Below are 27,135 nucleotides of genomic sequence, written 5' to 3'. Positions count from 1 at the left end.
CTGCCTGGAGTTCCCAACAGTGAGCTCACTGACAATGTCTACTGGAAGGATTTCAATTAAACTGAAGGTAGATCCTCTCTACCTTCTTCACCAACCCAAACAGTGAGGTCACCTTGACAAAGGTGCCTAGACAGACATAGAAGGTCTTAGAGGAAAGTCCCCCTAGGCAGAGGTGGAGTTTGAGGTGGCTCCCAGCTCTACCAGCAGGGGGAACCCCACGTTAAGGGTTTCACAGTACCTTCCATAGCTGCAAGTCTGGAGGTTGGGAGCTGGCTTGAGGCAGACACCTTAGTTCGTCGCAGTTTTACTTGGGGTGACGTCCTCCAGCTGTTTCGTGAGTTGGTCCTATTAGTCACCGTCATAACCTCCTTCTCAGCAGCCCCCCTCTCCCGCCCCATCCGGAGCTTTCCGCTTCTTCCTTCTCAACAAATCTGATGCCCTCTGGACCTCTCTGGTGTGGCAGAAATGGACAGAAACCTCAGTATGACCTGGGCGGAGCAAGATGGGAATGGCGTATGATCCGTGGGCACCCCAAATTAGAGTGTGGCTGTTATTATCGTAGTTTCACTTATTCATGAATCCAGTCATTCACCAAGATGTTATTGAGCATTATGTCACACTGGGGAGCTTGTGCTGGGAGAGCAGCTATGTGGGGTCTGCTGACCGAGGGAGGTAGGATCTAGGTCCTCTAAAGTATAAGGAGAGCAAGCAGCTGCTGGCATCATAGGAAGGGACCTGGGGTCCCACAGCAGAGGTGATGCATAGGATAGAGGCATAAGTAATCCCTATGGGGAGAAGGAGCACACTTAGCTTGGTGGCCAGGCAAAATCCTGGGAAGAGATGTAGGTAGCTTTTTGGTGCCGGAGCACTGGGTGACAGGGATGCAGATCCTGGGACTGAAGCTGAGAGGGAGATGGCAGGGGTTCACTGGCTTTAGATTCTCCATTCTTTTCTGGAGCTTTTCCTGCAAGCCTTGAGAAGATGGAAGGGCATGACGTACGGCTTACTATGATAGCATGGCTCGGAAGGATGGGTGGGATTGCAGTGTGCATCTAGGATAAATTTCAGCAGGATTCTGAAGTTTACATTTATCTGTAGAAGAACCCCATCTACTTTTTAGTGTCATTATCACTAGCAAAAGATGGAGTCACTAGTCACTTCACGGTAGACGTTGAGCAAGTGGCGGGGAGTAGTCGTTTCCGATAAGCGTGGTTTCCCCAGTGTGTACAAGGTGGGTGCTTGCTTATACAACCACTCCTTTGCTTTTCCTGTCCCTTTGTGTGGAGGTACAGTCCATCTGTATCCTCATCTTGGAGCTGATGAATCAGTCCTAGGATGAATTTTACCAAGGGTGACTTTGCATTGATGTGACTCTTGTTTTCAGAATTCGGCAGGATGCCACCGCTTCACTGATCTTGCTGTGGAAGGTCACAGCCACGGGCTTCCAACAGTGCTCCCTCATAGACGGACGTAGCGTGACACCCCTCCAGGCTCCAGGGGGCCTTGTCCTGCTGGAAGAGATGCTGGCTTTGGGACCAAATCACTTCATTGGTGAGTTATGGAAGCCCTCTCTACCCCACATCTGCCTCAGCCCATCCCTGGTTTAGTGTTTGGAGATGGTGCATAGGAATTCTGCCTGGAGGATATGGGGTGAGTTCTAGACAGCTGCTGCATGTCTTCCGCTTCAAGAACGGTTTGAATTATCATCAGAACATCCTTCTAACATTTCCAGTGTGACTTTATGTGGAGGGAGCATGGGTGCTGGAATCCAGGAGCTGTACTCTGAGTACTGACTCAGAAGTAAGAGTGTGTGTCTGCTTTTTGGGGGTATTCTCCCTCCCTCAAGCCTTGTTCTCCCATGCATTACTTCTGATTTGTTGAACCCATCTACTCTGTCATTTTCGCTGTCTCCAAACCACCATATAGCTGGGAAGTTGTTTTAACATTCCTCTGCCCTGCAGATCAAATGGTCTGGTTCTAAACAGACATCATCAGCCTTCCTCCGGCCTTGCCCAGACACTTTCTTGCTCCTCCCCAGGACAACTTTCCCCTGGGTCAGTGTTCTGACCATACAGTGCCAGGTGGCTCCATCTGTCACCAGAGGATACTCTCTCTGGAGTTGGAACTTGTGACTCTAGCCTTTTAATGTCACTGACTGAAGACACTGGGGACTTCCTAACAGGTTATTCCATTTTGTAATTTTGGTGTGGAAACAAAAGTTCAGGTTGAGAACTCACTCATCAGAGTCCAGTACGCACAAGCCTCTTGTCCTGCTGTTAGTACCTTCTCGGACCCAACAGTCCTCCCCTGGGGCGAAGGGGTTGGAGAGGTTTATGAAAGTGCAGTGTTACAAATGCTAGTGATTATTTCAGGGTGATTTTTAAAATTTTTTTTCTGAGATATACGCTTTTATACAGTGAATGTGAAGTATGTGTTGAGGTTTATTCTCCAAGACATGAGTTCGAAGCAGACACTGTAACGAAGGTCAAAGGCTAAGACAAAATGTGCAGCTTCATTTAGTGATGCCCGGTGGCGGTTCCATTTGAGTCACTTTCCTCTCATGAGAACATCCTTTTTCAAGCCCTGCCAACCCAGATATGAGGAGCAGGGCTTTCTTTGGGAGAAGACAAGGTCCAGAGACACTTTGAGGAATAGAAATGGCTAGAAAAAAAAAAGACAGGCATCGCATTTCAGACCAAGCTTTCACCATCAAGATGGTCCTAGATAAACACAACTTGGGTGCGGAAGTACTTGCAGAGATACAAATCTGAATTTTATTTCCCAGCACATTCAGAGGAACTGGTAGTTAATTCTGGATCTGTTGTAGCATTCTATCTAAAAGGAAGTATAGTTGGTGTATCGTGATAAGGAATTTCATGTTTCTAATATTTATTGGCGTGTGTGATTGATCGGAGGCAGGCATGACATGTGTAGAAGTTGGAGGAGACCCCGGAGAAGTGGATTCTCCCCTTCCATCCTGTGGGTCCCAGGATCCAACTCAGGTTGTCAAGACTCGGTAGCACGTGACTTTACCCATGGAGCCATCTCACTGACCTAAATCACTTTCTTGTATACTGACCTTAAGGTCTCCCCTTCAGGGGAATGGTTGCTCTTCTGTGACAGAGAGCTATGTAGCATTTCAAGAAAGCCCATGAAGCGTCTCCACACTTTAAAATGCCATTGATATTATGAGAAGATATGCATTTAAAATATTAGTTGACATTTCTTGTCACTTTGCAGCATTACTATGGGTGGAGACTGATATTGGAAGTGTGGGTAGGGCTTAGTACTGAGGGACTCACTAGTGTTACTATGGACTTAATCTTTGGAAAGGGGAGAAATTTTATGAACTTGTATATGATTTGAGTTCATGCTGCCAATAAAAGATTCATAGAAAGTATTTCTCATTCAAATGCAAAAGGGATAATATAATAAATTAACTTCATAAGTTAATAACTAAGGGACACTTTCCTTCAGATTATACTTTAAGTCATTGATTCTCAACCTTCCTAATGCTGCAACCCTTACAGTTCCTCAATGTTGTAGTGACCCCCCAACCGTAAAATTATTTCATTGCTACTTTGTAACTGTAATTTTGCTACTGTTATAAACTGTAATAAAAATTCCTGATATGCAAGCTATCTGATATAAGTCCCCCAAAGGGATCGTGACCCCATAGATTGAGAACCCCTGCTTTAGGGTCTCATGAAGAAATACGAGTTTTGGGTAACATTTTCTCCATACACCATTTTGTCCCTTTGGTGTCAGAGACCAGTTTCAACAAAAGTACCACTTACTGGGGTAGGGGCATAGGGACCAGAAAATTAGTAAAGAGAACAAAGATGCGAATGAAAGTATCCAGAAAACTTAGGATAGTAAGGGAGGGAGTTCCAGTGAATGCTGAAATTTCACCCGCATTTAATTTCCAATTTCTTAAAACACCCCTGACCCCAAAAAGTAGGAATAAGATTTATAATAAAACCACAAAAATGCATTTTCATGATACAAGGAAATGAACAGCTAAAGGTTGTGGGCTACATTCTTAGGTAAACATTTTGTTGTTAGAACAAGACAAGTAACGCTTACACCCTAGACCAGAACATTCTGTAGGCAAACCATGCTCTTGGTGAAATCCAAAGTTTTCTCCTTAAGGGAGTAGGAACTTAGTAGATCCTTACATTTTTTTGAGGGGTAGAAACATCGACTTTTCTGTTTCCAAAATACAAGGTTTGGATATTAGCCACACCTATTTACAAAAACTTTGAAAGAGCAGAACTCTCTGATCTAAATCTAAGTGGAACCTTTGTTGAGGTAGAAACTGACAATAACCTTGAAGGAATAGAGGTAAGTTTCAACTCTCTGACCTTTGGTTAAGGTAGAAATAGGCTCAAATTTTTGGGCCTTCACACTTTGGACATATGGGAGTCCGATTATCTTTTAAACTTGTCTGTGTTTTACTTGGTTGCCCAATTAGAGACCACAGTTTTCTAATATGGGTCTCTTTAGCAATGTTCTCTTTTTAAAAGAATAATTAAAAAGTTTACGTGTGCATGTGCCTGTGTTTGTGTATTATGCCATATGTGTGCTGATGCCCAAAGTGACCAGTAGAGGGCTTTGGATTCCCTGGAGCTAGAGTTATAGATAGTTGTGAGCCACCTGACCTGTATCCTGAGTCCTCTGGGAAAATAGCAAGTACTCTTTTTTATTTTATTTTATTTTTTTAAAAAGAGAACAAACTATCTTTTTTTCATTTTACTTACAAATTTCAGTTCCCTCTCCCTCCCCTCCTCCCATTCCCTCTACCTTCCTTCCCACCCCCTATCCACTCCTCAGAGATGGTAAGGCACATTGCTTTGGGAATGTCCCAAGGCCCTCCCTACTATATATAGGCTGAGCAAGGAAGCCATCCAAAGAGAATGGGTTCCCAAAAAGACAGTACAAACAGTAAGGATAAATCTTGGTGCCACTGCCAGTGGCCCCACAGTCTGCCCCAGCCATACAACTGTTATGCACATTCAGAGGGTCTAGTTTGGTCCTATGCTGGTTCCTTTCCTGTCTGGCTGGAGTCGGTGAGCTCCCATTAGCTCAGGTAAACTGTTTCAGTGGGTGTCCCCATCATGGTCTTGACCTCTTTGCTTAATTCTCACTCCTCCCACTCTTCAACTGGACTTTGGAGCTCAGCCCAATGCTCTGCAATAGGTCTCTGCCTCTGTTTCCATCAGTTGCTGGATGAAGGTTCTATGGTGACATTTAAGATATGCATCAAAATATTCATTAAAAAGAAGAACTGAGTTTCCTTTTACCTCATTATAAACTAAAAGGCTCAATAAAAATGTCATGAATTGTCTTGAAAGAAAAAGATATTCATCAATCTGACTACAGGGCAAGGTCAGTTTGGGCACCCTCTTCTCTATTGCTTGGGGGGTCTTAGCTGGGGTCATCCTTGTGAATTCCTGGAAATTTATCTAGTGCCAGGTTTCTTGCTAGCCCCATAATGGCTCCCTTAAAATATCTTTCCTTGCTCTTATCTCTGTCCTTCCTCCATCTCAACTATCCCATTCCCCCAAGTTCTTCTCTCACCTCCCCTTCTTTCCTCCTCTTCCTCTTCCCTTCTCCACCCACTCCCATGATCCCAATTTTATCAGGCAATCTTGTCTATGTCCCCTTTCCAGGTGGATCTATATATGTTTTTCTTAGAGTTCACCTAGTTACTTAGCTTCTCTATGGTTGTGGACTATAGGCTTGTTATGCTTTGCTTTACAGCTAGTATCCACTTATGAGTGAGTACATGCCATGTTCACCTTTCTGGGTCTAGGTTACCTCACTCAGGATGTTTTTTTCTAGTTCCACCCATTTGAATGCAAATTTAAAGATGCTATTATTTTTTACTGCGGAGTAGTACTCCATTGAGTAAATATACCACATTTTCTTTATTCATTTTTCAGTGGAGGGGAATCTAGGTTGTTTCTAGGTTCTGGCTATTACAAATAATGCTACTATGAACGTAGTTGAACAAATGTTCTTGTGGTATGATTAAGCATCCTTTGGGTAAATGCCCAAGAGTGGTATTGCTTGATCCTGAGGTAGGTTAATTCCCAATTTTCAGAGAAACTGCCATACTGATTTCCAGAATGGTTGTACAAGTTTGCATTCCTACCAGCAATGGAGGAGTGCTCCCCTTTTTCCACATCATCTCCAGCATGAGCTGTCATCAGTGGTTTTGGTCTTAGCCATTTTGACTGATGTAAGACCAGTAGCACAGACACTGAGAGCAACAACAGCAAGCAGTCTTAACCACTGGACTCCGAACACACCTTTCAGACCTGTGTTTGTCTCTGTAAAGGTAGCAGGCAGCCCGGCCTCATCTCCTCTGAGTTGTCACATGGCCAGCTCCCCATCTGGAGTAACAACAGGGTTCTATCTGTAACCACCAATCTCTTCAAACAGTTTTTCATCTTACGGGAACAAGGTAGATCTTTGGTCATCATTGCAGAAACTTCATACTTATAATACAGCTGTGCATTCAATGCTTTTTTCGTTTTGTTAAGAGAAGTTAAGAGAAGTTGCTTATTCAAACCGACTTCCTTAGGTCTGGGGAGATGGCTCATTTGGTAAATAAACATGGGGAACCAAGTTTGACCTCCAACAACCACATAAAAGCTGGGTATGTCTGTACATGCCTGTAGTCCCAGTACTGGTTGAGACCCAAAGATTCATACAGCTTGGTGACCAGCCAGTGTCGCTGACTTGGCAGGACCCTGTCTCAAAAAATAAGGGGAGGGTGGTTGAATAAGACACTTGGTGTTCACCACCGACTTCCACACAGATATGCACACGCATGCACACACACACACACACACACACACACACACACAATGAGGGGGAGGGAAAAGAGGGAGAGAAAGAAAGCAATTGAGAGAAGGGGGTGGCAATTAACTTTCCTAGCCTGGGCTCTCTAGACATAAGTGTGTTATATTGATAAACTGAAAGATTATTTTGAGGAGTACAGTGGTCTTCATTTGGTGAGAGGGTGCTTGAGTAGGAGGAAGGAAGCGTCTGCACTGAAAAGCAGAGTTCCATTCTGTGCAGCTGTGTTCCAGCGCTCTGCTTCTTCCTAGAAAGCCCACGGCACACTCCGGGCTACACTGTTTCCTCGTTTCTCCACACTCAATAGATCCCATATACTTAACTGATGGCTAAACATACTATTTCCTCGCATGTCCTATGTGTGGATGTCCTGTCTACATCTTTGGGGGGGAGGGGCAGACACAGATTTACATACTCCTTTAAAGTTCATTGATAAAAGCTATAGTTTAAGATGATGTATTATGGATTAAGAAATTATTTATTTGTAATGGATACTTAAAACATACAAATTGTAAACATTGGCAGACTATGCTGTGATATTTCACTATTAATATTACTATAAATATATGCATATTCATAAACACACACACACATATATACATGTCTACTCACGTATGATGCATGTGTGTGCCCATGCTCCAAGGCATGCACATGTATACATACACACACAGACACCACACACACACACATGTCATGCATGTGTGTGCCCATGCAACAAAGTGTGCACATGTATACACATATATATGATACATGTGGGTGCCCGTGCACCAAGGCATGTGTATACACACACACACACACACACACACACACACACACTACATGTGAGTGCCTATATATCAAGGCATGCACATGGAAGCCAGAGGACAACCTTGTCTAGTTAGTTTTCTTCTCCTGTTTTTCTGTTTGTTTATTTTATTGAGACAGAATCTCATTAGGTAAACCTGACTGTCTTAGAACTCTGCTCTGTAAATCAGGTTGGCCTGAACTCACAGAGATCTGCCCTCCACTGCCTCCTGAGTGCTGGGATTAAAGAGACAGACCACCATGCCTGGCCTCCTTCCACGTTTTTGCGTGGATTTTGAGGTGCAACTCAGATTGACTGTCTGTATTGCATCAAGCACCTATTTTGACTGTCAGTGGTCAAAATCCTCCCTTCTGCTCTTCTGTGGAGTTTATTGCAGTAAGCCCGATGTTCCATTACAGAGGATTGTACGTACATACGTAACGTATGTATGTAATGTATGTACGTAACGTATGCTCTTTGATCCTATTTCACGGTTCCTACATCTAATATTCTTTTACAGCTTTCCTTCACTACCACTGCCTTATTACTATTTATACTGTGTTGTGGGGAGAAGGAAAGAGATAATGTGGATGTCCATGAAGTATAGACATTTCCTGCTGAGCCTCTTCCATCAACCTCTTCCCTGAGTTGCCATCAAATTCTGATGCCTCTACCCTCTGCTTAATTATCCCTTCTGTTTCCCCCAGACATGCCTTATTCAAGTATGTAATTGGCTTTTTGCAATGTTTGGGGGTAAATAACTCAGTAACCTTTGCTTAACGCTGTCTGCCCCGCAGGGAGCGCCAACAGTGCTCATTAGCTCTCCAGTGATCCCTTCATGGGGTGGTTCCTATTTCCACAGTCAAGTTCATTACTCCAGTCCTTGTCCCATGAAATGCAGCGGCTTGCTGTCCTTGAGTGTGGTGTTCATGTTTAATTTGAAGTTGCTTGGTGACTTGGGAGTGATGGATGATCTAGGGGTAAGGACGAAGCTGGCCTTCAAGGGGTGTGTCCTCTGTTTGAATGTTGTGGAGGGAATGGATTGAGTGCTTCTTTGGGGTGTAGCCATACAGGATCCCTTCCTCAGGTTTCCTCCTCTCTCTCCTTCTCTCTGGCAGCATTCTCTCCTTTTGCATGGCAAAACTTGGCTATGTTCACTTACTGCCCAACTCAGCCCCACATGTTTTGAGAAAGGGTCTCCATGTTTTTAGGCTAGGATGACTGGTCAGCTTTGGGAATTATACATGACCGCACCCAGGATGACCTTGAACTCCTGATCCTCCAGTCTCTGCGGTCCCAATATTACAAACATGTTGTCATCTACCACACTTAGTTTACACGATAATGGCGATGGGAGCCAAAGTCCTCACACAGGCAAGGCAATTCATATAGCAGCTGAGCCACATCCCTAGCCTGGGGCATTCAAATCTGTGGTTGGATTGCTGCTCACTCTTCCAGGAAGCTCGCTGCTCCCAGTCCTATGAGCACACTGTGTATTCTTCCCATACAACAGGCACATTCTCCCCCAGCTCCGCTCTCTTTCCTTCAGGCTCCTCCATCAGCACCTTTTCTCTCTCTTTCTTCTGACAGCTGTGCTGGCAGCTGGCACCCCACAACTGGGGAATGAATCATCTCCATTCCCGTCCCCACCGTTTTTGGTGTGTTGGTTCTCTGTATTATATGGACTGTAGCTGTCTAGAGAAGGGGGCCCACGTCACTGCTGCTTGCAGTCAGGGTGGCCAAGGGTGGTCACCTGCCTGGTGAAATTCAGTTGCACATCAGCGATTCCCTCGGTAAATGCCACTCAAAAGAAACTTCCAGCTGCGAAATGTCAATCTTAAGAATTCTTTATAGACTTTCATAACCCACCTCTGTGACATTTAAATACTCTCTTTTTTCCATTCCATTTAAAGAATTTCAGAGGATCAAATGCACAAAAAATAAATAAATAAATATAAAAGAGAGAAAAAAAGTTTTGATCTTTCTTAAGGGAATGCTACATTTTGTCACTTAAGGGTTCTTGCTTGGGAGGTCGGGGCAGGAAAGGTTAGAAACAAAGACTCATTAACATCTTCTTTCGATGAAAAACTTAGATTCAAAACTGAAAATGCAAAAATGCTGCCTTTCCATGGTCATCTTAAAACTACCATTGCATAAGTTCCACTGAGCTTCTACAAGAGAAGTGGGGAGAAAACTCCTAAACTTGGACATGTTAAAATAAAAAATAATAGCTATTAAAAACCAAAAGCAGAGGAAGTGCAAACTTTCGGTAAATTCTTTCCTGTACTCATTTAGTTCTTTAGAACTAAAGAGAGCTGTGAGGAATAAGTTGTTTTTAAACCAAAACCACATTTCAATACCGTCAGCAAGGAGGGTCTTAAAAATATTCTTTCCACGACTGAGTATTCTTTATTTATTTACTTAATGTTTATTTATTATGTATACAACATTCAGTCTGCATGTATGCCTGAAGGCCAGAAGAGGGCACCAGACCTCATTACAGATGGTTGTGAGCCATCATGTGGTTGCTGGGAATTGAACTCAGGACCTTTGGAAGAGCAGGCAATGCTCTTAACCTCTGAGCCATCTCTCCAGCCCCCGCCCCACGATTGAGTATTAATATACAAAGGAAGACTTAGCCTTGAGCTCCATGCTTTCCCAGGTACTGTCCCACTAACATCACTATTTGTTGGTACCCATGTTGACTGTGGTGAGGAACTGAGCACCCTGTAGGGAAACCCACCATGGACATGCCAGGTGCCACAGCTGGTAGGCTGAGGTTCCAGGCCCCTGCTGTGGTGGGGTTGGAGCAGGTGGCCAAACAGAAAGGGCAATGTTGGTCTCACCTTTCACGATAGCTCCAGGAAGCAGGCTCCTTAGCAAGTGGACCTGGTAGGGTGAAAGAGAATCTTTTTAAATGCCTCAGGGGATTTTTTTTTCAGGCACTTAAAAAACTGCAGAAGTCTGCTGGGGCAGAGTAAAACCTGCGTGAGACTACGCGTGAAGTCACGCAGGCCTGAAGTGAACAGCGTGAGGCACTAAGGAGCTTCTGCTGTTTTTGAGTTCTGAGTGTTCGAAATTGCTTCAGAATTTCAGAGAACAAGCTGCAGATACGTCTGCATCTAGAGACAGTGATCAGGTTAGGGGTTTGCTTGGTTCCATGCAGCAAGCATAGGGTTTTTTCTTTCCTTTCACTGCCTGTCCATTCTGCCTTGTTCTCTTTCCAACTCAGCCTTCTAGTGAAAAGGTAGAGATAGTAGGATTTGTGTATAAATTAATTTGGAAGAATTAAATACTAGTGAATTCTTTTTATATTGTAAAGATTTATTTATGTGTTTATTTATTTTCAGGTAGGGTCTTACCTTACTATGTAACTCTGATTGGCCTAAGACCAGGCTGGCCTTGAACTCACAGAGATCAAGAGATCCACCTGCCCCTGGATTAAAGGCAAGAGAGAGAAGGATGGAGGAGGGATGAAGGAGACCAGGGGGAGGGAGAGGGAACAAGGGCCGGACTGAGGGGCAGAGAGAGGCAGAGCGCTCAGTGGATAAACTCACTGAACAGTGGTTTTCCTTTCAGAGAACTGAAGAGATTTCCCAACTCTTTAACAAGATGAAAAGCTGTACTTTTATCTTATTTATTGTTATGAAAGAATAGATGAGAGGAAGGTAGAGGAGATGGGAACTTCCTCCTTTGCAACCCCCTCCACTGAGAGCTGTGTTAGCGTTCTGTGAGGTCTGCTCGTAGACTCCTGCCTGTGTAAGGTGTGCACGCAGACTGAGGTTTAGAGAGAACATGTTCAGGTACGCACCGGTGTTCTACTTTTCCCATTTCGTGTCTTACAGGCATTTCTTTATGTGAGTGAGTAGAAATTTATAGCATACTTTAATGGTTGTATGGCAGTTGGTTGAATCAAAATATAAATTAGTTAAACAACATGCTAGTATTGAACAATATTCTTCTTCACTTCCACTATCTTTGTTCCTTCCCCTTCCTTCCCCCCTCCTTCCACCTCTCTATTCCTCCCTCCCTTCCTTCCTTTCTTTCTTGCCTTCCTTTTAGTTCTTTTTCCATCCCCTCCTTGCTTTCTTTCCTTCTTTCCTTCCCTCTCCTGTCCCCATTCTCCTTTTCATTTCTTCCCTCCCTCCCTCCCTCCCTCCCTCCCTTCCTTTTGCCCCTCCCTTCCTTTCTTCTACCTCCCCTCCTCCCTCCCTCCCTCCTTCCCTCCTCTTTAGATCAAATTCCAAGTATAATTAATTATAATTATGTAATATAATTAATTATAATTATGTAATATAATTAATTATAATTATGTAATCTCATGACAATGGGATTAAATTCTTTTTTTTTTTGAGACAGGGTTTCTCTGTAGCTTTTGGAGCCTGTCCTCGAACTAGTTCTTGTAGACCAGGCTGACCTCGAACTCACAGAGATCCACTTGCCTCTGCCTCCCGAGGGTTGGGATTAAAAGTCTGTGCCACTACCACCACCCGGCACGACATGTTGGGATTAAATTCTACAATATTGTATTTTCTGGATCTTGCAGTTGCAGTGACAGTTTTAAATACAGATCATCACATTGTCCTTAACTTCCCTCCTATTCCCACTCATAGCAACCAACGCACTGCAGAACGCCAGCATCACCCAGGTTTAGTGAGAGGCTGTTTCACTACAACTGCACGTTCTCACGCACCCCTCAGCATGTCCTCAGGAGCCTGGCTTGTGGGATCTCTTCCAGACGGAAGGTGGATGTCAGAGTTTCCAGGGCAACTTTAGGTCACAATATCACAGTAGTAGAATGGTCATTGTCATGACCATCATGACATTTGTGCCTTGGAGTAAACGTGAAGAAGCAGAGGGGAGAGGACAGAGCACCGGCACACAGAGAAGGGTGCGCTTCCTTAGTGAAGGGTGTGCTTCCTTAGGGAAGGGTGTGCTTCCTTAGGGAAGGGTGTGCTTCCTTAGGGAAGGGTGCGCTTCCTTAGTGAAGGGTGCGCTTCCTTAGGGAAGGGTGTGCTTTCTTAGTGAAGGGTGTGCTTCCTTAGGGAAGGGTGCGCTTCCTTAGTGAAGGGTGCGCTTCCTTAGGGAAGGGTGCGCTTCCTTAGGGAAGGGTGCGCTTCCTTAGGGAAGAGTGTGCTTCCTTGGGGAAGGGTGTGCTTCCTTAGGGAAGGGTGCTCCTGTGTGTGACACCGGAGGCTTCGGCCCCTGACTGCAGTTCCCATCTTCTCCCCTATTTCCCTTTCCCTCTGCTGTCTCCCGAAGGCAGATACTTAAGTTCCTGCTGTCATAGACCTCTGACAAAGTCAGAAAGCATCATGAGAATGCCTGCCGCAAAGCATGTTCCAGAAAAGACAAATATTTGGAAAACCTACTAGGGAGACTTTAGAGAGGAACGCTGAGTTTTTCCCAGAATCCTGATGGTCGTCAATTTGTTTTCAAAGGTTGTGGGTATAAAACTCAGAGTAGAAAGTTAGTGGACCAAAGTAGGTCGTGTCAGAAAGAGGAAACTGTCCAGCCCCAGGTAAGGCATAGAAATAACTGTGGTTGAGTTTTCAGAGGCCTCTCTTGGGTTCCCGTGTCTGAGCCTCTCTCTGGCATTGGAGTTTCCGAGTGCTGGGGTATTTTTGGTTTCACAGGCATGCTTAACAAGCAACACTCTCACAGCTGTCTTGTTTTAAGGCTGTAATTGTGAGCCTGACCTACAAAAGTTATATTTGCTGGGTAGACAAATGGAAAAATCTCCTTAAACGAACACCCTGACAAATTGTGTTAGCCAAGGTGGTTAGTAGCAGGAGACGCTAGAACATTGCCCTATAAAAAGCAGGGCCCTCGGTGTTTACACACCTCCCTACAGTCCTGCTTATCAACAAACTTCAAAGAATGGATTTCCATGCACAGGACACGACTGGTATTCTGGGGATGCAAAGAAATAGATGTTCATCTCTGACTTGAGAGGTTTCAACTTCAGGCCCATGGGGATATGCGTATTAAATAAGCCACATAAATCTTCTGGTGCCATTGTCCAGTCTTGCTGATAAAGCTACACACAAATAAATGGTAATACGGTAGCCAAATTAAAACATATTGAATCTTGTCTTTGTGAGGGGTTGTGGAGAAGGGAGGAGTTGCAGCCCTGGTGTGTGTTGACCTTGACATCACATTGACCTTGCTTTCTTGGGGAGGGGGATGGGAGTGAGGGGGTTGGGGGGGGAAGGGTCTCCACGTGCTTGGCATACCTGCTTGCTGAAATCTTTCTACTTTCCAGATCCCACTCCCTCCCCCAGTCCTAGCCAAGTACCTAGTCTTGGTGGCTTTCCCTGTCCTTTCTCGTCTTCTCTTGTACCGTCAGTTCTTCGGGTGTGTGTCAGCGCTCACTAACGGTGTTTCGTTGTACTTGGTTCTCTCTGTCCTGATCATTGTCTATATTCCCCACTGCAAAGCGCTTAACCAGGAACTGACACCGCAGGCAAGAGCACTTCCTGCGTATAACTGACGAAGGGGGAAGCTAGAAAGATTTGCACAGCATGGAAGTTGTCTTGGTAGGGTGCCGATGCTTTTGCAGTTGTCTTGTGCATAGAGAGGTAGATGCAAAAGGAAAAGCTGGTCTATTACATATTAGAGCATCATACAATCAACTTAAGGGCTGTGTGCGTTCAGAAGGGAGGATGTATATTAGATGCATATTCGTCACCGCCTTCATCGCTGTGATGACAAGATGTAACTTGAGGGATAAAGTGCTTACTTTGGTCCTTCATGTAGGGAAGGCATGATAACAAAGCGACTTCTTGGAGCCTAGGGATGCTCGCTCATCTCAGTGGATCCAGAAACAGACAGAGAAGATTGCTGGGGCTCTTCGGGCTTTCTCCTTTTCTTTCTTTAGTTCAAGTCCCCTACCCATGAAGAGTGCATCCTACCCTTAGGATGAGTCTTCTCTTCTCAGTTAAACCCCTCTTGAGACACCCCTGCAGACACCTCCAGATGTGTGTTTCCCTGGTGATTCTAAATCCAATCAAGCTGACAGAAAATTAACTACTACAGTGGTCAGCTGCCAAGGGGAACACTAAGACGTTAGACCCAACCTATACTTTGAACTGGGCCTTGAACAAAAAGTAGAGTCGGGTGTGAGTGACACCCTGGTGGGGGGTGGGGAGGGCACATGGTGTTTGCCAACAGCAGAGTTAGCTGTCTGTGCCAGTGGATTTCAGCAAGAGAGTTGGAGGGGGATGAGAAGCGTGGGTGAACCTGGAAAGGGGTCACTCTTGGGTTAAGGGCTTGTGTTTATCTCGCAGGCCAAGGGATGACAATGATGGTGACAATGGCAGTGGTAAATGTGGTGAGTACCACGGAGTAGCTTTTGGGGTGGGAAAAAAAAAAGGTGAGAGGGGCAGCAAGTGTCAGGGATTCTCACATCAGGGTGTGCGTGTGTGTGTGTGTGTGTGTGTGTGTGTGTGTGTGTGTGCGTATGCACTTATCAGTGGAAATATATCAAATCCAATCAGCGATAAGGGCTCTGCTTTTGTTTAGTTTAGATGTGGTATTGGAGTCCTGCATCCAGCTGAGGAGGAGGAGTCTCTGCAGCCCTCTGAGGAGACTGGAGCTGCTGGGAAAGAAGGAACACAGCAGGAAAGGGTGTGAGGGGAGGGAGGGGGCTCAGAGACGTGCTATGTGTGACTGTGCAGAGAATGGGACCAGGGAGCCGGGCAGAGATGAGTAAGTATGGTCAGGGAGACAAAGAGAAGGGTGCGAGGGGCTGGGAGGGACAAGCTTGAGTCATCTCAGGTCGAGATCAGACTTGTGTGGCCGAGTGCCTGAGTGTGGCTTCTCTTATCTCTCAGTTTTATTCTTCTGCTTCTCCAAGCACAGGCCTTGATTCCCTCCTCCCCTTTCTAATCCTTTTACCAGAAAGTGTCTGTGGCTCAAACTTCATCAAACTTCACAGATCCCTTCTGGCCCTCACTGTGCACTTCCCAGCCCCAGTCTCCAGCCTCCTGCCTGGCCTTCCTGTGTCCACCCCTGCCTCCCCGCCCCCGCCCCATGTCGGGAGGGTCACTTGCACTATTCCTGTCTGCTCACAGTTCTTCACCAGCTCCTCTGTCCCTCAGAGTTGAAGCTGAGGCCTGGCAGCCCATGAGAAAGGCCAATGTGTAAATGTCTGGTCTGTTCCTCTCCTCTGTGAGAACAGCCCCTGGAATCTTCTTCCCTGCTGAATTCCCATAGTGCCTACTTGTCAGAACCTCAGTGTGACCACGTTACCTGACAACAACAGCTTCCTTTCTCCTGTGTTGTCTGGACCCCACTTTTTCCTCCTTGAGGATAATCATCTCCTTATATGGAGAATATAGCCTTTCTACATCAGCGTTGGTTACTCCTGCTAGTGGAAGGGCCATAAAGGCACGGAGGGGGTGTATGTTTTTTTGACTGCTGTATCATAAACACTTAGCATAGTACATGTTTGGTAAGTATGGGGTTCCTGGTAAGCCAGCAGAGGCATATTTTATAATTATGGGAACCCAGTTCAAATTTGCCATTGAGAAACAACTCAAATAACAAAACAAACAAACGAAAACACTCTACCCCACTGCACATTTTCCCAAACCCAACATCAAAGGTGATATGTAAGAGTCTCACAGAATTAAAGTTCAGGGGCAGATATGGCTTTAATAAATACCAACTTTAAATTTAATCAAATAATTTCCTACCAGAAAAGGACACATGCCTACAATACCAGCACTCAGGAGGCAGAATTAGGAGGAGCACTGTAAGTTTGTGGCCAGCCGAGTGTGAGGCCGCCCAAGGGTACACAACAAGATCCTATCTCGAAAGAAAATGACAGTTTTCTGATGCATTTGTCCTTGACCTGGTTTTAGATTTTCTGTTGCTATACAGATGCAATGCATCCATCCCTCCATCATCCATCCATCCATTTAGTCATCCATCTGGCCATCTATCTATTAATTGTCCATTCACCCATCTTCCATCTATCTACCCTTCACCCATCCATCCATCCATCCATCCATCCATCCATCCATATATACATATACACACTTGTAGGTGTATCTATATATACACCTGTACATACATGTCCATCCACATGAAGACCTGCATGCATCAAGGAAACAGGTATACCTATGCACATATTTAGTTGAAAAGTCTTTATAGGCAGATAATTATAAAATAGTATAGCTCATAGCATGCTTGAGTGAGTGTGTGGTCCATAGTGATACCTGTGAAAGAAGCTTATTAGAATTGGAAATGACATTGATGCTTGTGTGTGTGTGTGTCTGTGTGTGTGTGTGTGTGTGTGTGTGTGTGTAGTATGGTACAAAGAGCTAATATTCATGAATGTAAAACAATCAGCTAATTACAAATTTGTTTTCTGTTAATGAGATAGTTGTGCTTTGAAAAGCATCACATCTCGACTATTAACACAGGACTGTCTTGTACAAATAAGCCCGGTTCTGAAGCTTGCATTCCACGCCAGAAGCTGGGTCTCTGCCTTTGGTGGCAAGCAGGCGGCTTACTGAGGCCACAGCTAGGATTGGAAATAGAATGAGAGCCACCTAATGTTTCCTGGGGCGCTTTCTTCGTCTAGAATATAAACCAAGGTTGGCTTTGTCTCGCTTTCTTTCGGCCCTCCACTTTACACACTGTGCACGACTCCCATTAGATATTCCAACAGAGAAGGCAGGCTGTTCAAACAAAGGCGAGCAGGGAATTGGGACTGTAAAGATTGTGAGAGAGAGCAATAGAATTTCTAATGTGCTTACATTGGCTCTAACAGAAAGGAGCGATAACCAGATAGTCACCTTAAGGCTTTAGAAAAGACTGAGCATGCACAAATCCTGCTCTGGACAGCAGGGAGAAACCCTTTCCAGGCGACAACCCCATTGGAATACAGGACGGGACTTGGAGAACTAAGCGGGAAGAACTCATTTTCCCTCTGTCGCCCTCCACCAGGGCTTGTGTGGCGTTTGTGGTCTGCAGCAGGCCCAGGGTATACAATGAGGCTTTCTGCCCAGGCTGGCCTGGGGCTCTGGGTTCAGCCGGATCCTGGATGAGCATGCAATCTGCTTCTCTGTGGACAGTTACTGATTACCGCCTCCCCTGGAGATGGGCGCTAGGTTATTCACACCACTCCTGGCTTCCTTCTCTAGGTTCCTGGGTCATTCCACCGCTCCGTTCTTCTCTCATATCCTCAGGTCTGCTGTCCCCATACCCACTGCAGTAACTCTTTTCTTCTGGTCACAGGGACCGGATACTTTATACACTTAAAAGCCACTTAAGAGAGGAAAGCTGACGGTTGAGAGTGTTATGGCAGGGAGGGCACGGCAGGAGCAGCCTGTGGCTGCAGTAGTCGAAGCATAGGCTACTTGCTCAGACCTTTTCAGACCAGTAAGCAGGATGTGACTGTAACTCCTAAGACCTGAGCCCAATGACCAATTTCCCCCTTGGGGCTCCACCTCCTCGGGGTTCCGTAACTTTGTATTATTTTTCTGTCACAGTGATAAATGACCATGGCCAAGGCAACTTATAGGGGGAAAAAAACATTTATTTTGGTTTGCGGTTCCAGAGGGTTAGAGTTCCCAATGGTAGGGACAACATGACAAGAGGTGGTCAGTATGGGTGCAGGAGCAGGAACGTGAGAACTCACATCCTAAGCCATATGCCTGAAGCAGGTAGAGGGACTGGAAGCGGTAGAGGGATTTTAACCTCAGGGCTCACCCCCAGGAGTGTATTTTCTCTTAGCAAGGTTGTACTACCAAAACGTCGCCCAATAGTGCCGCTAACTGGGGACCAAGTGTTCAAATGCCTGAAACTATGGGAGTCATTTCACATTAAAACTATCATAAACTTCTCCAAAGAGCTCCCCAAATTGGGGACCAAGCATTTACAGAGAGGCGCCTGAGGGGAGACATTCCACACTGAAACCACAATACTTAGGTTTATATGGTTACGTATTGTATATTTCTCAGTCTTTATCCCAAATGCTTTCTGAAAGGTCTGCTATGAGTTAGAAACCTACTGGGTTCTGGCAACAGAACTGTGAGCATTCAGTGAACCTCACACTCATGTATCTCGTTTTAGCGGGGCAACAGCAGTTAGAGAAACAGGCAATTGTAACTACGGCCATCCTGCTGTTCCATGGATAAATAGTCTATTAAACACGAAACAAGACAGATGTGAGCTTGCTATGGGGAGTCTACTTTGAAAGGAGATAACATGGCGGATGTGTTAACTAAGCAATGGGAAAACTCTTCCCGACAGAAAGTAGGCGGTGCATGGGCAAATGCCCTGAGGCTGGAGAGAACATCTAATATCAGTGATATCAGAGGAAGTACAAGACTACAAGGTTGGAACTCACAGAAGAGACAGGAAAGTGGTAGAGATATGGTAGACATCAGACATGCTCTGTGGTAGGCCGTTACCTTTCTTATGGCCATAAGGAACTCCGACAGGCAAGGAGCTGGAAGACCCATTCGTCTTGATCTAGACTCCCCAATGAAGTATATGTATTTAGCTCTGCAGAGAAGAAACCACCGCCTAAAGGAGTGTTTTCCTGCAAACCTCATCTTCAGGCCTGTGATGGTGGCAAGTGTGTTGAAGCCTAAGTTACGGTTTATTGAACGGACTCTGTAGGTAATGTTGGGCCTTTGTAAGTCAGATGGAAGAGGACCCGAGTAGTGGTGCAATGGTTGTCTTTAATTATCAACGACACAACCTAGAATCACCTGAGGAGATGGGCTCAAAGAGAGGTGGCTGATGCTGGTTGGCCTGTGGACATGTCTGTGGGGGATTGTCTTATTTAAGTCAATAGATGTGAGAAACCCCAGCCCACTGTGGGTAGCACCATTCCCTAGGCAAGGGGTACGTGTGTGTGTGTGTCCTGCCTGACATGTGTAATAGTAGAGAAATAGAGTTGAGTACAAGCAAGCAGCACACATGCATTAATTTCTCTCCGCTTTTAACTGTGGATGTGATTTGACTAGCTAGCTGAAGTCCTTTCTTCGGCTTTCTCGCAGTGATGGACTGTAAGTGGGAAGCATAACCGGAAAGAAACCCCTTTCTCCCACCAGTCACTTTTTGTCAGGGCGTATTATCACATCAACTGAAGTGGAAGTAGGGCAGGCAGAGCCCTTCCTGGCACCCTAGCAAGTGGAGCAGAGAGGGAAGGTTTCTGGGAGCCTTCTGAGGCATGAGGTGAAGATTGGGGCAGTTGCCATGATGAGAAATCACACTGATGTGAACCAGAAGTCACCCATTGAGTCAGACTCGCCCTCCTAACCTTCCCATTGTTTTCCTCCCTCAAATTATGGTGCACCGTGGGTGTGTCAGTGCAACACATCAGTTCATTTATTTTAGCATAATAAATTTATGCATAAAAATAAAGCGAAGCAGAATTCAAGAACCCAGCTAGAAACCTCTCCAAATACTCAAACATTTAGGTAACTTCTCTCATATGACTATTAAGTTACCCGACTGCCTGGTGGATGACCACTTAAACCTTGAATTTTGAGTTGAAGCAGAGCCGAGAGCTATGGATATAGCTAAGAAAATCTAAAGATCATGCTCAGGTTGCTTCCCAGGGTTAGGAAAGCAAACATGCCAATCAACAGCCTTTTGAGAAAGCTCATCTGAGAACCCAGTTCCCTGACCACGCTTGTGAAGTCACCTTCAGCCCAATTAAGTGTGCATTTATCGTCTCCCTCCCATCTGCACAGAGATGTGATTAATTATTCTGGCATCCACTGTAATGCCATTAATGGAGAGCCATTCGTTAACTGGACATGGTGGTTGTTGTGTATGAGTGCTACGGTGATTTAACAAGTGACTTACTAGGATTTGATGAGTTCAAATTGCACAAATGAAAGATTAAATGATATATAATTCTGACTGATTATAAGAGAGTGATCAAACCGACATTGGAAAATAGATTACATACACGGAGAGTTTCAATTGTACATTCTGTATGAGCCAACAAAATTTCAAAGGAAAATACAAATTAATTTCCTTGTTCTCCTAATGAGTTCTTAGGGACTGGCATTTTTAAAAGATGTTCAATTCTGATGTGTTTTTTATGTACAATGAGAAAAGGAGATCATTCACATGCTTAAATGGAGATTAGTTAATGCTGGAGACAGGGACATAGATAGATTTGACAAGTCTCATTATAAATTTTTTTCAAATAAGGATTTCATGATTTGAATGTTTTTTTTTATAACATTATGCTTTACTAGTTTGTCATTCTTATGTAGGTTGCTTGTTGTCCTTTACAAAAATGTTAATCCTGTGCTATGAGTTTATAAGTTGTAGCTCTCCATTTAGTCATATAAATACTTAAAAGTAATTTTCCACCCAACTCTAGGTTAGGGAACCAGTGAGTTTATTAGGGTTACTTACAGGAGCATAGATGATGTCTCGAAGGCAGCTGCATCATTAAAAACCCACCCTTAAAGTAACTGATGACTTCTGAAGGCTACATCCCTGGAAGACTTTTCATTCCTATCGCCTTGTAGGGAGCTTTGCCAGTCAAAGAATCTCTTTTCCCCAACTATTCATTTCTGCTGATATAACCCTGTATATAAGGTTATACAAGCTTTTGTGACTCATAAGTTTCAGGAAGTTACTGGGACTTGTGAGTTGTTTACTTCCTGGGTCTTGATTAGTCTCTCTCTAGGATGGACCATTTTAATTTGCAGGAAAGTTGTAAGTTATGCTTTGATTTAAACATTATACTGTTATTTGATGATTATTATGTTATTTGATTAAAAGTTATGCTGGGCAATGGTGGCTCATACCTTTAATCCCAGCACTTGAGAAGGAGAGGCAAGTAGATCTCTGTGAGTTCAAGGCCAACCTGGTCTAAAGGGCTAGTTCCAGGACAGCCAAGGCTATACAAAACAAAAAACCAAACCAAACCAAAACAGACAACCACAATGTTTTTAAATTATAGAAAGAACTTTAAAGAGTGAAAAGTCATTTTTAAAATTTCATCTCAAAGCTTTGACTTGATGGGCTGAGTTAAGGGAATATCTCTGGCTTTCTTGTTGTTCACTGCTGTTTTTAAGGGGGACATACTTTTCTGGTGTCTTCTCCTCAGGACTCGCCCTAGGTTATATTCAGGATCTTCTCTAACCTCCTTAAATTCATACGTTAAAACTTAAGTTCCTACTGTGATGTGACATCACAAGACAAGGGCTTTGGGAAGTGACCAGGCTGTGAAGGTGTAGTGCTTGCAAATGCAATTAATGCTCATGCAAAGGAGCACTGGTCACCCAGCAGTCCCTTGCCTCTTCTTGCCTGTGAGGACGCAGTGAGAAGATGGCCTCTGATGAAACAAGAGACAGCCTTCACCAAACACCAGCTCGGCTGCTGCCTTAAGCTTCCCAAAGAGATCAGTTTCTCTTGTTTCAGCGTTAACAGCCAGTGGTGGTTTTTCCAGAAACCCAAACACCAAGGCCTCATTTTATATAGATATTGTTTGTTTATATTGCTGTCGATGATAGTGGAGATACTGATGGGACTGGTGATGATGGAGGTAATGGTGATGGCAGTTATTATAATGGTGATGATGACAATGATGATTTATAAAGTCCTTATCTATTGGCGCTACATCAAAAGTCTTTTCATATTATGACCCCCTGTCAAAACAACCATCTAGGAAAGAGTGATTGTTTCTCTTCCAGAAAGGAGTCTTAGACACCAAAGATATTAAAATTCTTTCTTTTCTTCCTGGTCCCTTAGAAGGTGAGCCACTCTGACAACCACCCTGCCTTGTTTATGACAGACAAGAGATGGAGAGGGTGTGATGGAATTAGTATTTTGTTCATGTGAGGAGGTAACTGAGTGGTGATTTCCTTTAGAGCAGATGGCTAACGTGATAGAACAGGACAAGAAAGAATCTTTCAATTCAGAGAAAGTGCTACCGGATACCAGCCTTGGAAAAAGGAGTATTATTAGCATCGATACTTTTCTGCAGATAAATTGAGCAAAAATATAGCTTTTCAGGCAAGCCCCAAGTCGCTGTGGCGCTCTGACCGAGGGAGGGCACTCCACCCATAGCTTTTTTAACTTTTTAAAAGTTTTTGTTAACTTTTGAAGCCTATCCTTGGATGTTGCATTTTCAGAGCTCTCTGTAGGTTGGAGAGAGGATGCTGCCCGAGTAGGGAGGTGGTGATAACATTACTATATATGACAGCAGTGAATGTTGAGAACAAAATTATGTTCAGGTGAGAACAAGTTGGTTGGACTTTTTCCTAGAATGTTTTCACATTATCCATTTTCCCCCTTAAAACAAAATGATGATATGTAATTGCCATAGTCATTTGACTAGGTGCAGCCCATTTGGTGATTTAGAACAAGTTCCACATGATGACATGACGACATGTTTTCACACCATGGTGTCCCCTAATTCGAAAAGCAGAGTTTGCTAGTTCAGAGGTTCTCAACCTGTGGGTCAGGACTGCATTGGGGGTTGAACGACCCTTTCAGAGGGTGTGCACATCAGAGATACTACATATCAGATATTTACGTTATGGTTTGTAACAGTAGCAAAATTACAGTTATGAAGTAGCAGCAAAAATAATTTTCTAATTGGGGGGGATCACCACAACATGAGGAACTGTATTAAAGAGTCACAGCATTAGGAAGGTTGGGAATCACTGAGCTAGATTTTAGGAACACCCCCCCCCCCCCCGCCAAAATGAGATATTCTGTATGGGCAAACTGTCCTTCCATACCTTCCTCCTCTAAGCATCAAACTCACGAGTGTGAACAGGGTACAGCCGATTGTATAGCGCTTGCCCAGCAGGCAGGAAGCCCTGGGTTGGTTCCCTAGCACCCAATAAAATGAATGAGGTGGTGTGTACCTATAATCCCAGCACACTGAAGGTGAAGGCAGCAGGAACTGGAAGTTCAAAGTCATCCTTGACTACCTAGCGGAGGCCAACTATTGTCCCAAACACAAAACAAAACACACCACAACAAAATGTTATGAGAGGGTACAGCAACCGTCAACATTTTTGGTAGAAACTGACTCAAAACTTTGTGGAGAGAAGATAAAAAGATCGTAATGAGGTCCCAAGTGTTATTCTTTTGGCCCTTTAAGGGGCAAGACACGTCCACTCTGGGCGACCCCTGACCTCTCCCCGCCATCTTGGATCACACGTTCTCTGACTGCCCCCTCTTGGCGTGTACAGCATGTCTCTCTCTCTCTCTCTCTCTCTCTCTCTCTCTCTCTCTCTCTCTCTCTCCCTCTCTCTCCCCCTGCCCTCCCTTTCCCCTTCCCCTCCATAGCCCCCTGAATAAATATTTCAATCTCACTTACATGTTGTGTCTGTCCACGTCTCTGTCTCCTGCCCACCTGCCATGTGTCTGCCTGCTGTCACATGCCCCGCTTGCCAGTCTCTCTCTGTCTGGGACTGGCTGCTTCCAGAGCCTGTTGCCTGCCATCACATGGCCCGCCAGGGCCGCTTGTCTGCCTTCACCTGCTGGCTCTCCCGGGAACTGCCCTAGGGATCTTGGGCAGGCCACTCAGGAACCACCCGGGGATTTTACCACCTGGGGATTTTAAAGTATAAAATTGGTGCCGTGTGTCACTGAAGAAATTAATTTAGGGCCAGTGGGAACCAGGAACTTCTAACCGTCCCAAGAACAGATGGGACTTTCGGATATGGTCAGAGGATATCCTGTGGTTTTTCCGAGAAAAGAAAAATATCCCCCCCCCATTAGGAAATGAGCTCATGGAAAGTCCTCAAACCCTGTTCCTTCGTGTCCTCGGCTAGACCAATCATTGTTAGCCAAATATGCTTATGATAATTCTATGGTTTTGCTCTATATAAACCCTGAATGCTAGCTTTTCGGGGCTCTCAACTTCGTTGAGACAGTTGGGAGCCCGTTTGTGCAGATGTTCTATAAAAATCTCTTGCTGTTGCATCTCCTGGACTTGCCATTGAGTCGCGGGGCTAGCCCACCTGAGTAATTCGACCCCGAACTTAGGGTCTAACATGACCAGGTTCTTCACTGGGCGCAGCACAACTGTATTAGCTCAGGGAGGATGTTTTCGAAGGAGCGATCCAGTACCTCCTCCCAGTTTACCACGAGATCTGGATTTTATTCATAAAACAGGACTGAAGAACAGCTGAGTTCCAGTGGTCAAGGAGTGTTAGGTAGCCTTGTTTGGTTAGCCCCCAACTTGGTCTTGCCAGGAGCTCACACCCAGAATGGAAGCTCTTTGCTCCTGGCCTGACACTATCAAAGAGTTGATTTCTTCTATTTTGTTACCCTGTCTCCAAGTGTTGGGTCACAGATGCAGGCGGAATCCTTCCTGACGTACTGTGCTTTGCCCTAGCCTGGCCTCCCTTCCTAACAGACTGGCACAGGTGTTGCCATTCCACCCCAGGGCCTAATGGAACAAGACGTGGTCCTTGTGAGCTGACTTTCCCAGTGTCCCAGTTAATGCCAGAGCCCTCGGTCCTCAGCTGGAAGCTGCTATTTGAAAACATCCATGCTTTGGGACTTCCTGAGTTGAGAACAGTATTTATAGGTTATAAGTTTGTGCCAAATGACTCCACGCACTAATAGGCAAACTTGGTGCAATCTATTTTGAGCTCCTACAGCTTAAGAATTTATGGTCGGAATTTTTATTTTCCATGTACCCTTCCCCTTTAAGAGGGAGGAAAATGATCTTGAACTAAATGACTGACGTGAGTTGTGCAAATCCCCTTTGCTATTAATCCCAATGAGGTGTTAACTACAAAGTCCATTTAAGACTCTTTAGCATTAGCCTTAGAGAAGAAGGCAGTAAAATAAACAGTTAATGGCCTGAAGCCAGCCATTCCCTGCACTTTAATTGATGCTTGACCACTGCATTCCAAGGATAATGGCTGGGCCCTCCTTCACTTCTCATTTGCACCAAGAGGGGCTGTTGTGAGAGGCCCTGTAATGATTGGAGAACGCTTCCTTACTGTGTTAATGAGCCTTTGCGTTTTGGGAAGATGGGGGAGGCAGGAGAGGAGAAATGGGGGGAGTGGGAGGGCAAGTTCAACTTTTATTTATCATCCTAACTAGTTCCTTGTGGGTGTTAACAGATCTCTGGGTAACCTTTGTGGGGTTACTTTCACCGGTTTAGACCTCAGTAGGGAAGTCATCCAACCACATTCCAGACAGAAGTGAGCCGCTCAACATCTGTTTTCCTCCGAGCCTCCTTTTTCCTTTTCCCATATCTAAATGACAAGTTGAACTCTGCAGAGAGCTCAAGACCCATTCCCACGATGGGCCAAAATTTTTCTCTGTAATACAGTCATAGTCCTAACCTAGTGTAGTTCTCTATGCTTTGTAAGAAATCTCACTGTGGGGCATGGTAGCTCACACCTGCAGTTCAGGTACTTAAGAGCTGAAGCAGGAGGATTGCTGTGTATTGAAGGCTAGCCTGGGAACACCAGAGACCCTGTCTCAAACAGCCACACAAACACACAAACAAACTAACTAGCAGACCACCATCTAAACCACCATTCTACCAATAAAATAAAATTAATAAAAAGAAGAAAAAAGAAATAGAAATCTTAACTTTTCTCACCAATTCTGCAATTGAAAACATTTTGTAGGTGTTTCTTTTTTAGTGTAATTATGGCCTGGTATTGATGCACAACTCAATCTATAGGCTGGGTGTGGTGGCACATGACTTTAGTCCCAGGACTTGGAAGGCAGAGGCAAGGGAATCTGAATTTGAAGCCAATCTTGTCTACACAGTAAAATCCAGGACAGCCACATAAAGAGACTGTGTCTCAAAAACATCAAAACCAAAACAAAACAAAAAACCCAAAGAAAAAAACAAACAAAAAACCTAAAAAGCAAAACAAAACAAAACAACCCCCCCCCAAAAAATCAACCCAAAACAAGCAAACCAATAACCAACAAAAACCAAGCAAACAGCTCAGTTTACTGACAGACACTATATCCCTGGTCTTGGTGCTGAGCCTCCACTCCTCCTTCTCTCCCCTGTAGCACACTTCTCTGTTCCTGTACATTTGCTACCGTCTGTGTTCAGATGGCACCGAGCTTTCCAGAAGCCCTCATGTTCCCGACTACCCATGCCCTGTGTCTGACCATCACATGAGCTTGACTGCCCCATTGGGGTTCTCATCAGCAATTTGAGAGCAAGCCTCCTGGAGATTCTCTATGACCCTGTGGTCAGCCTGACACCCACATACACATGGGCAACTCCAACTGAGCTCTAATTATGTGTGTGTGTGTGTGTGTGTGTGTGTGTGTGTGTGTGTGTGTGTGATCGTAAGACAAGAGCAAATGAGAGGTACATTTGAGGGAGGACGCTGGAGGAACGGGAGGGTATACGGAGGGGTGAATTTGATGAAGACACATCGTCTCACATGTAAAATTCTCAAGCAACACAATTAAAGATTATTCTTTTATTCAAAAGTTAAAATTTGAAAAGAAAATATAGAAACTTGATAAGGTGTATTTTCAAG

The 27,135-nt window shown here is 44.7% G+C and overlaps 1 protein-coding gene across 1 annotated transcript in view; it reads left to right on the top strand.

Moving 5' to 3' along the window:
- Dner (delta/notch like EGF repeat containing) overlaps window positions 1-27,135 on the top strand; it is a 297,016-nt gene that overhangs the window by 115,146 nt on the left and 154,735 nt on the right. Inside the window, exon 4 of the mRNA XM_048459360.3 lies at window positions 1,385-1,551. Within this exon, the coding sequence (XP_048315317.3) occupies window positions 1,385-1,551 (167 nt within the window). The remainder of the gene's footprint in view (window positions 1-1,384; window positions 1,552-27,135) is intronic.

Source organism: Myodes glareolus, chromosome 1 (genome assembly GCF_982192425.1).
Source record: "Myodes glareolus chromosome 1, mMyoGla1.1, whole genome shotgun sequence".
NCBI classification, from domain to species: Eukaryota; Metazoa; Chordata; class Mammalia; order Rodentia; family Cricetidae; genus Myodes; species Myodes glareolus.
The sequence above is the reverse complement of the archived record's forward strand: the minus strand, read 5'-3'. Positions and strand labels throughout refer to the sequence as shown.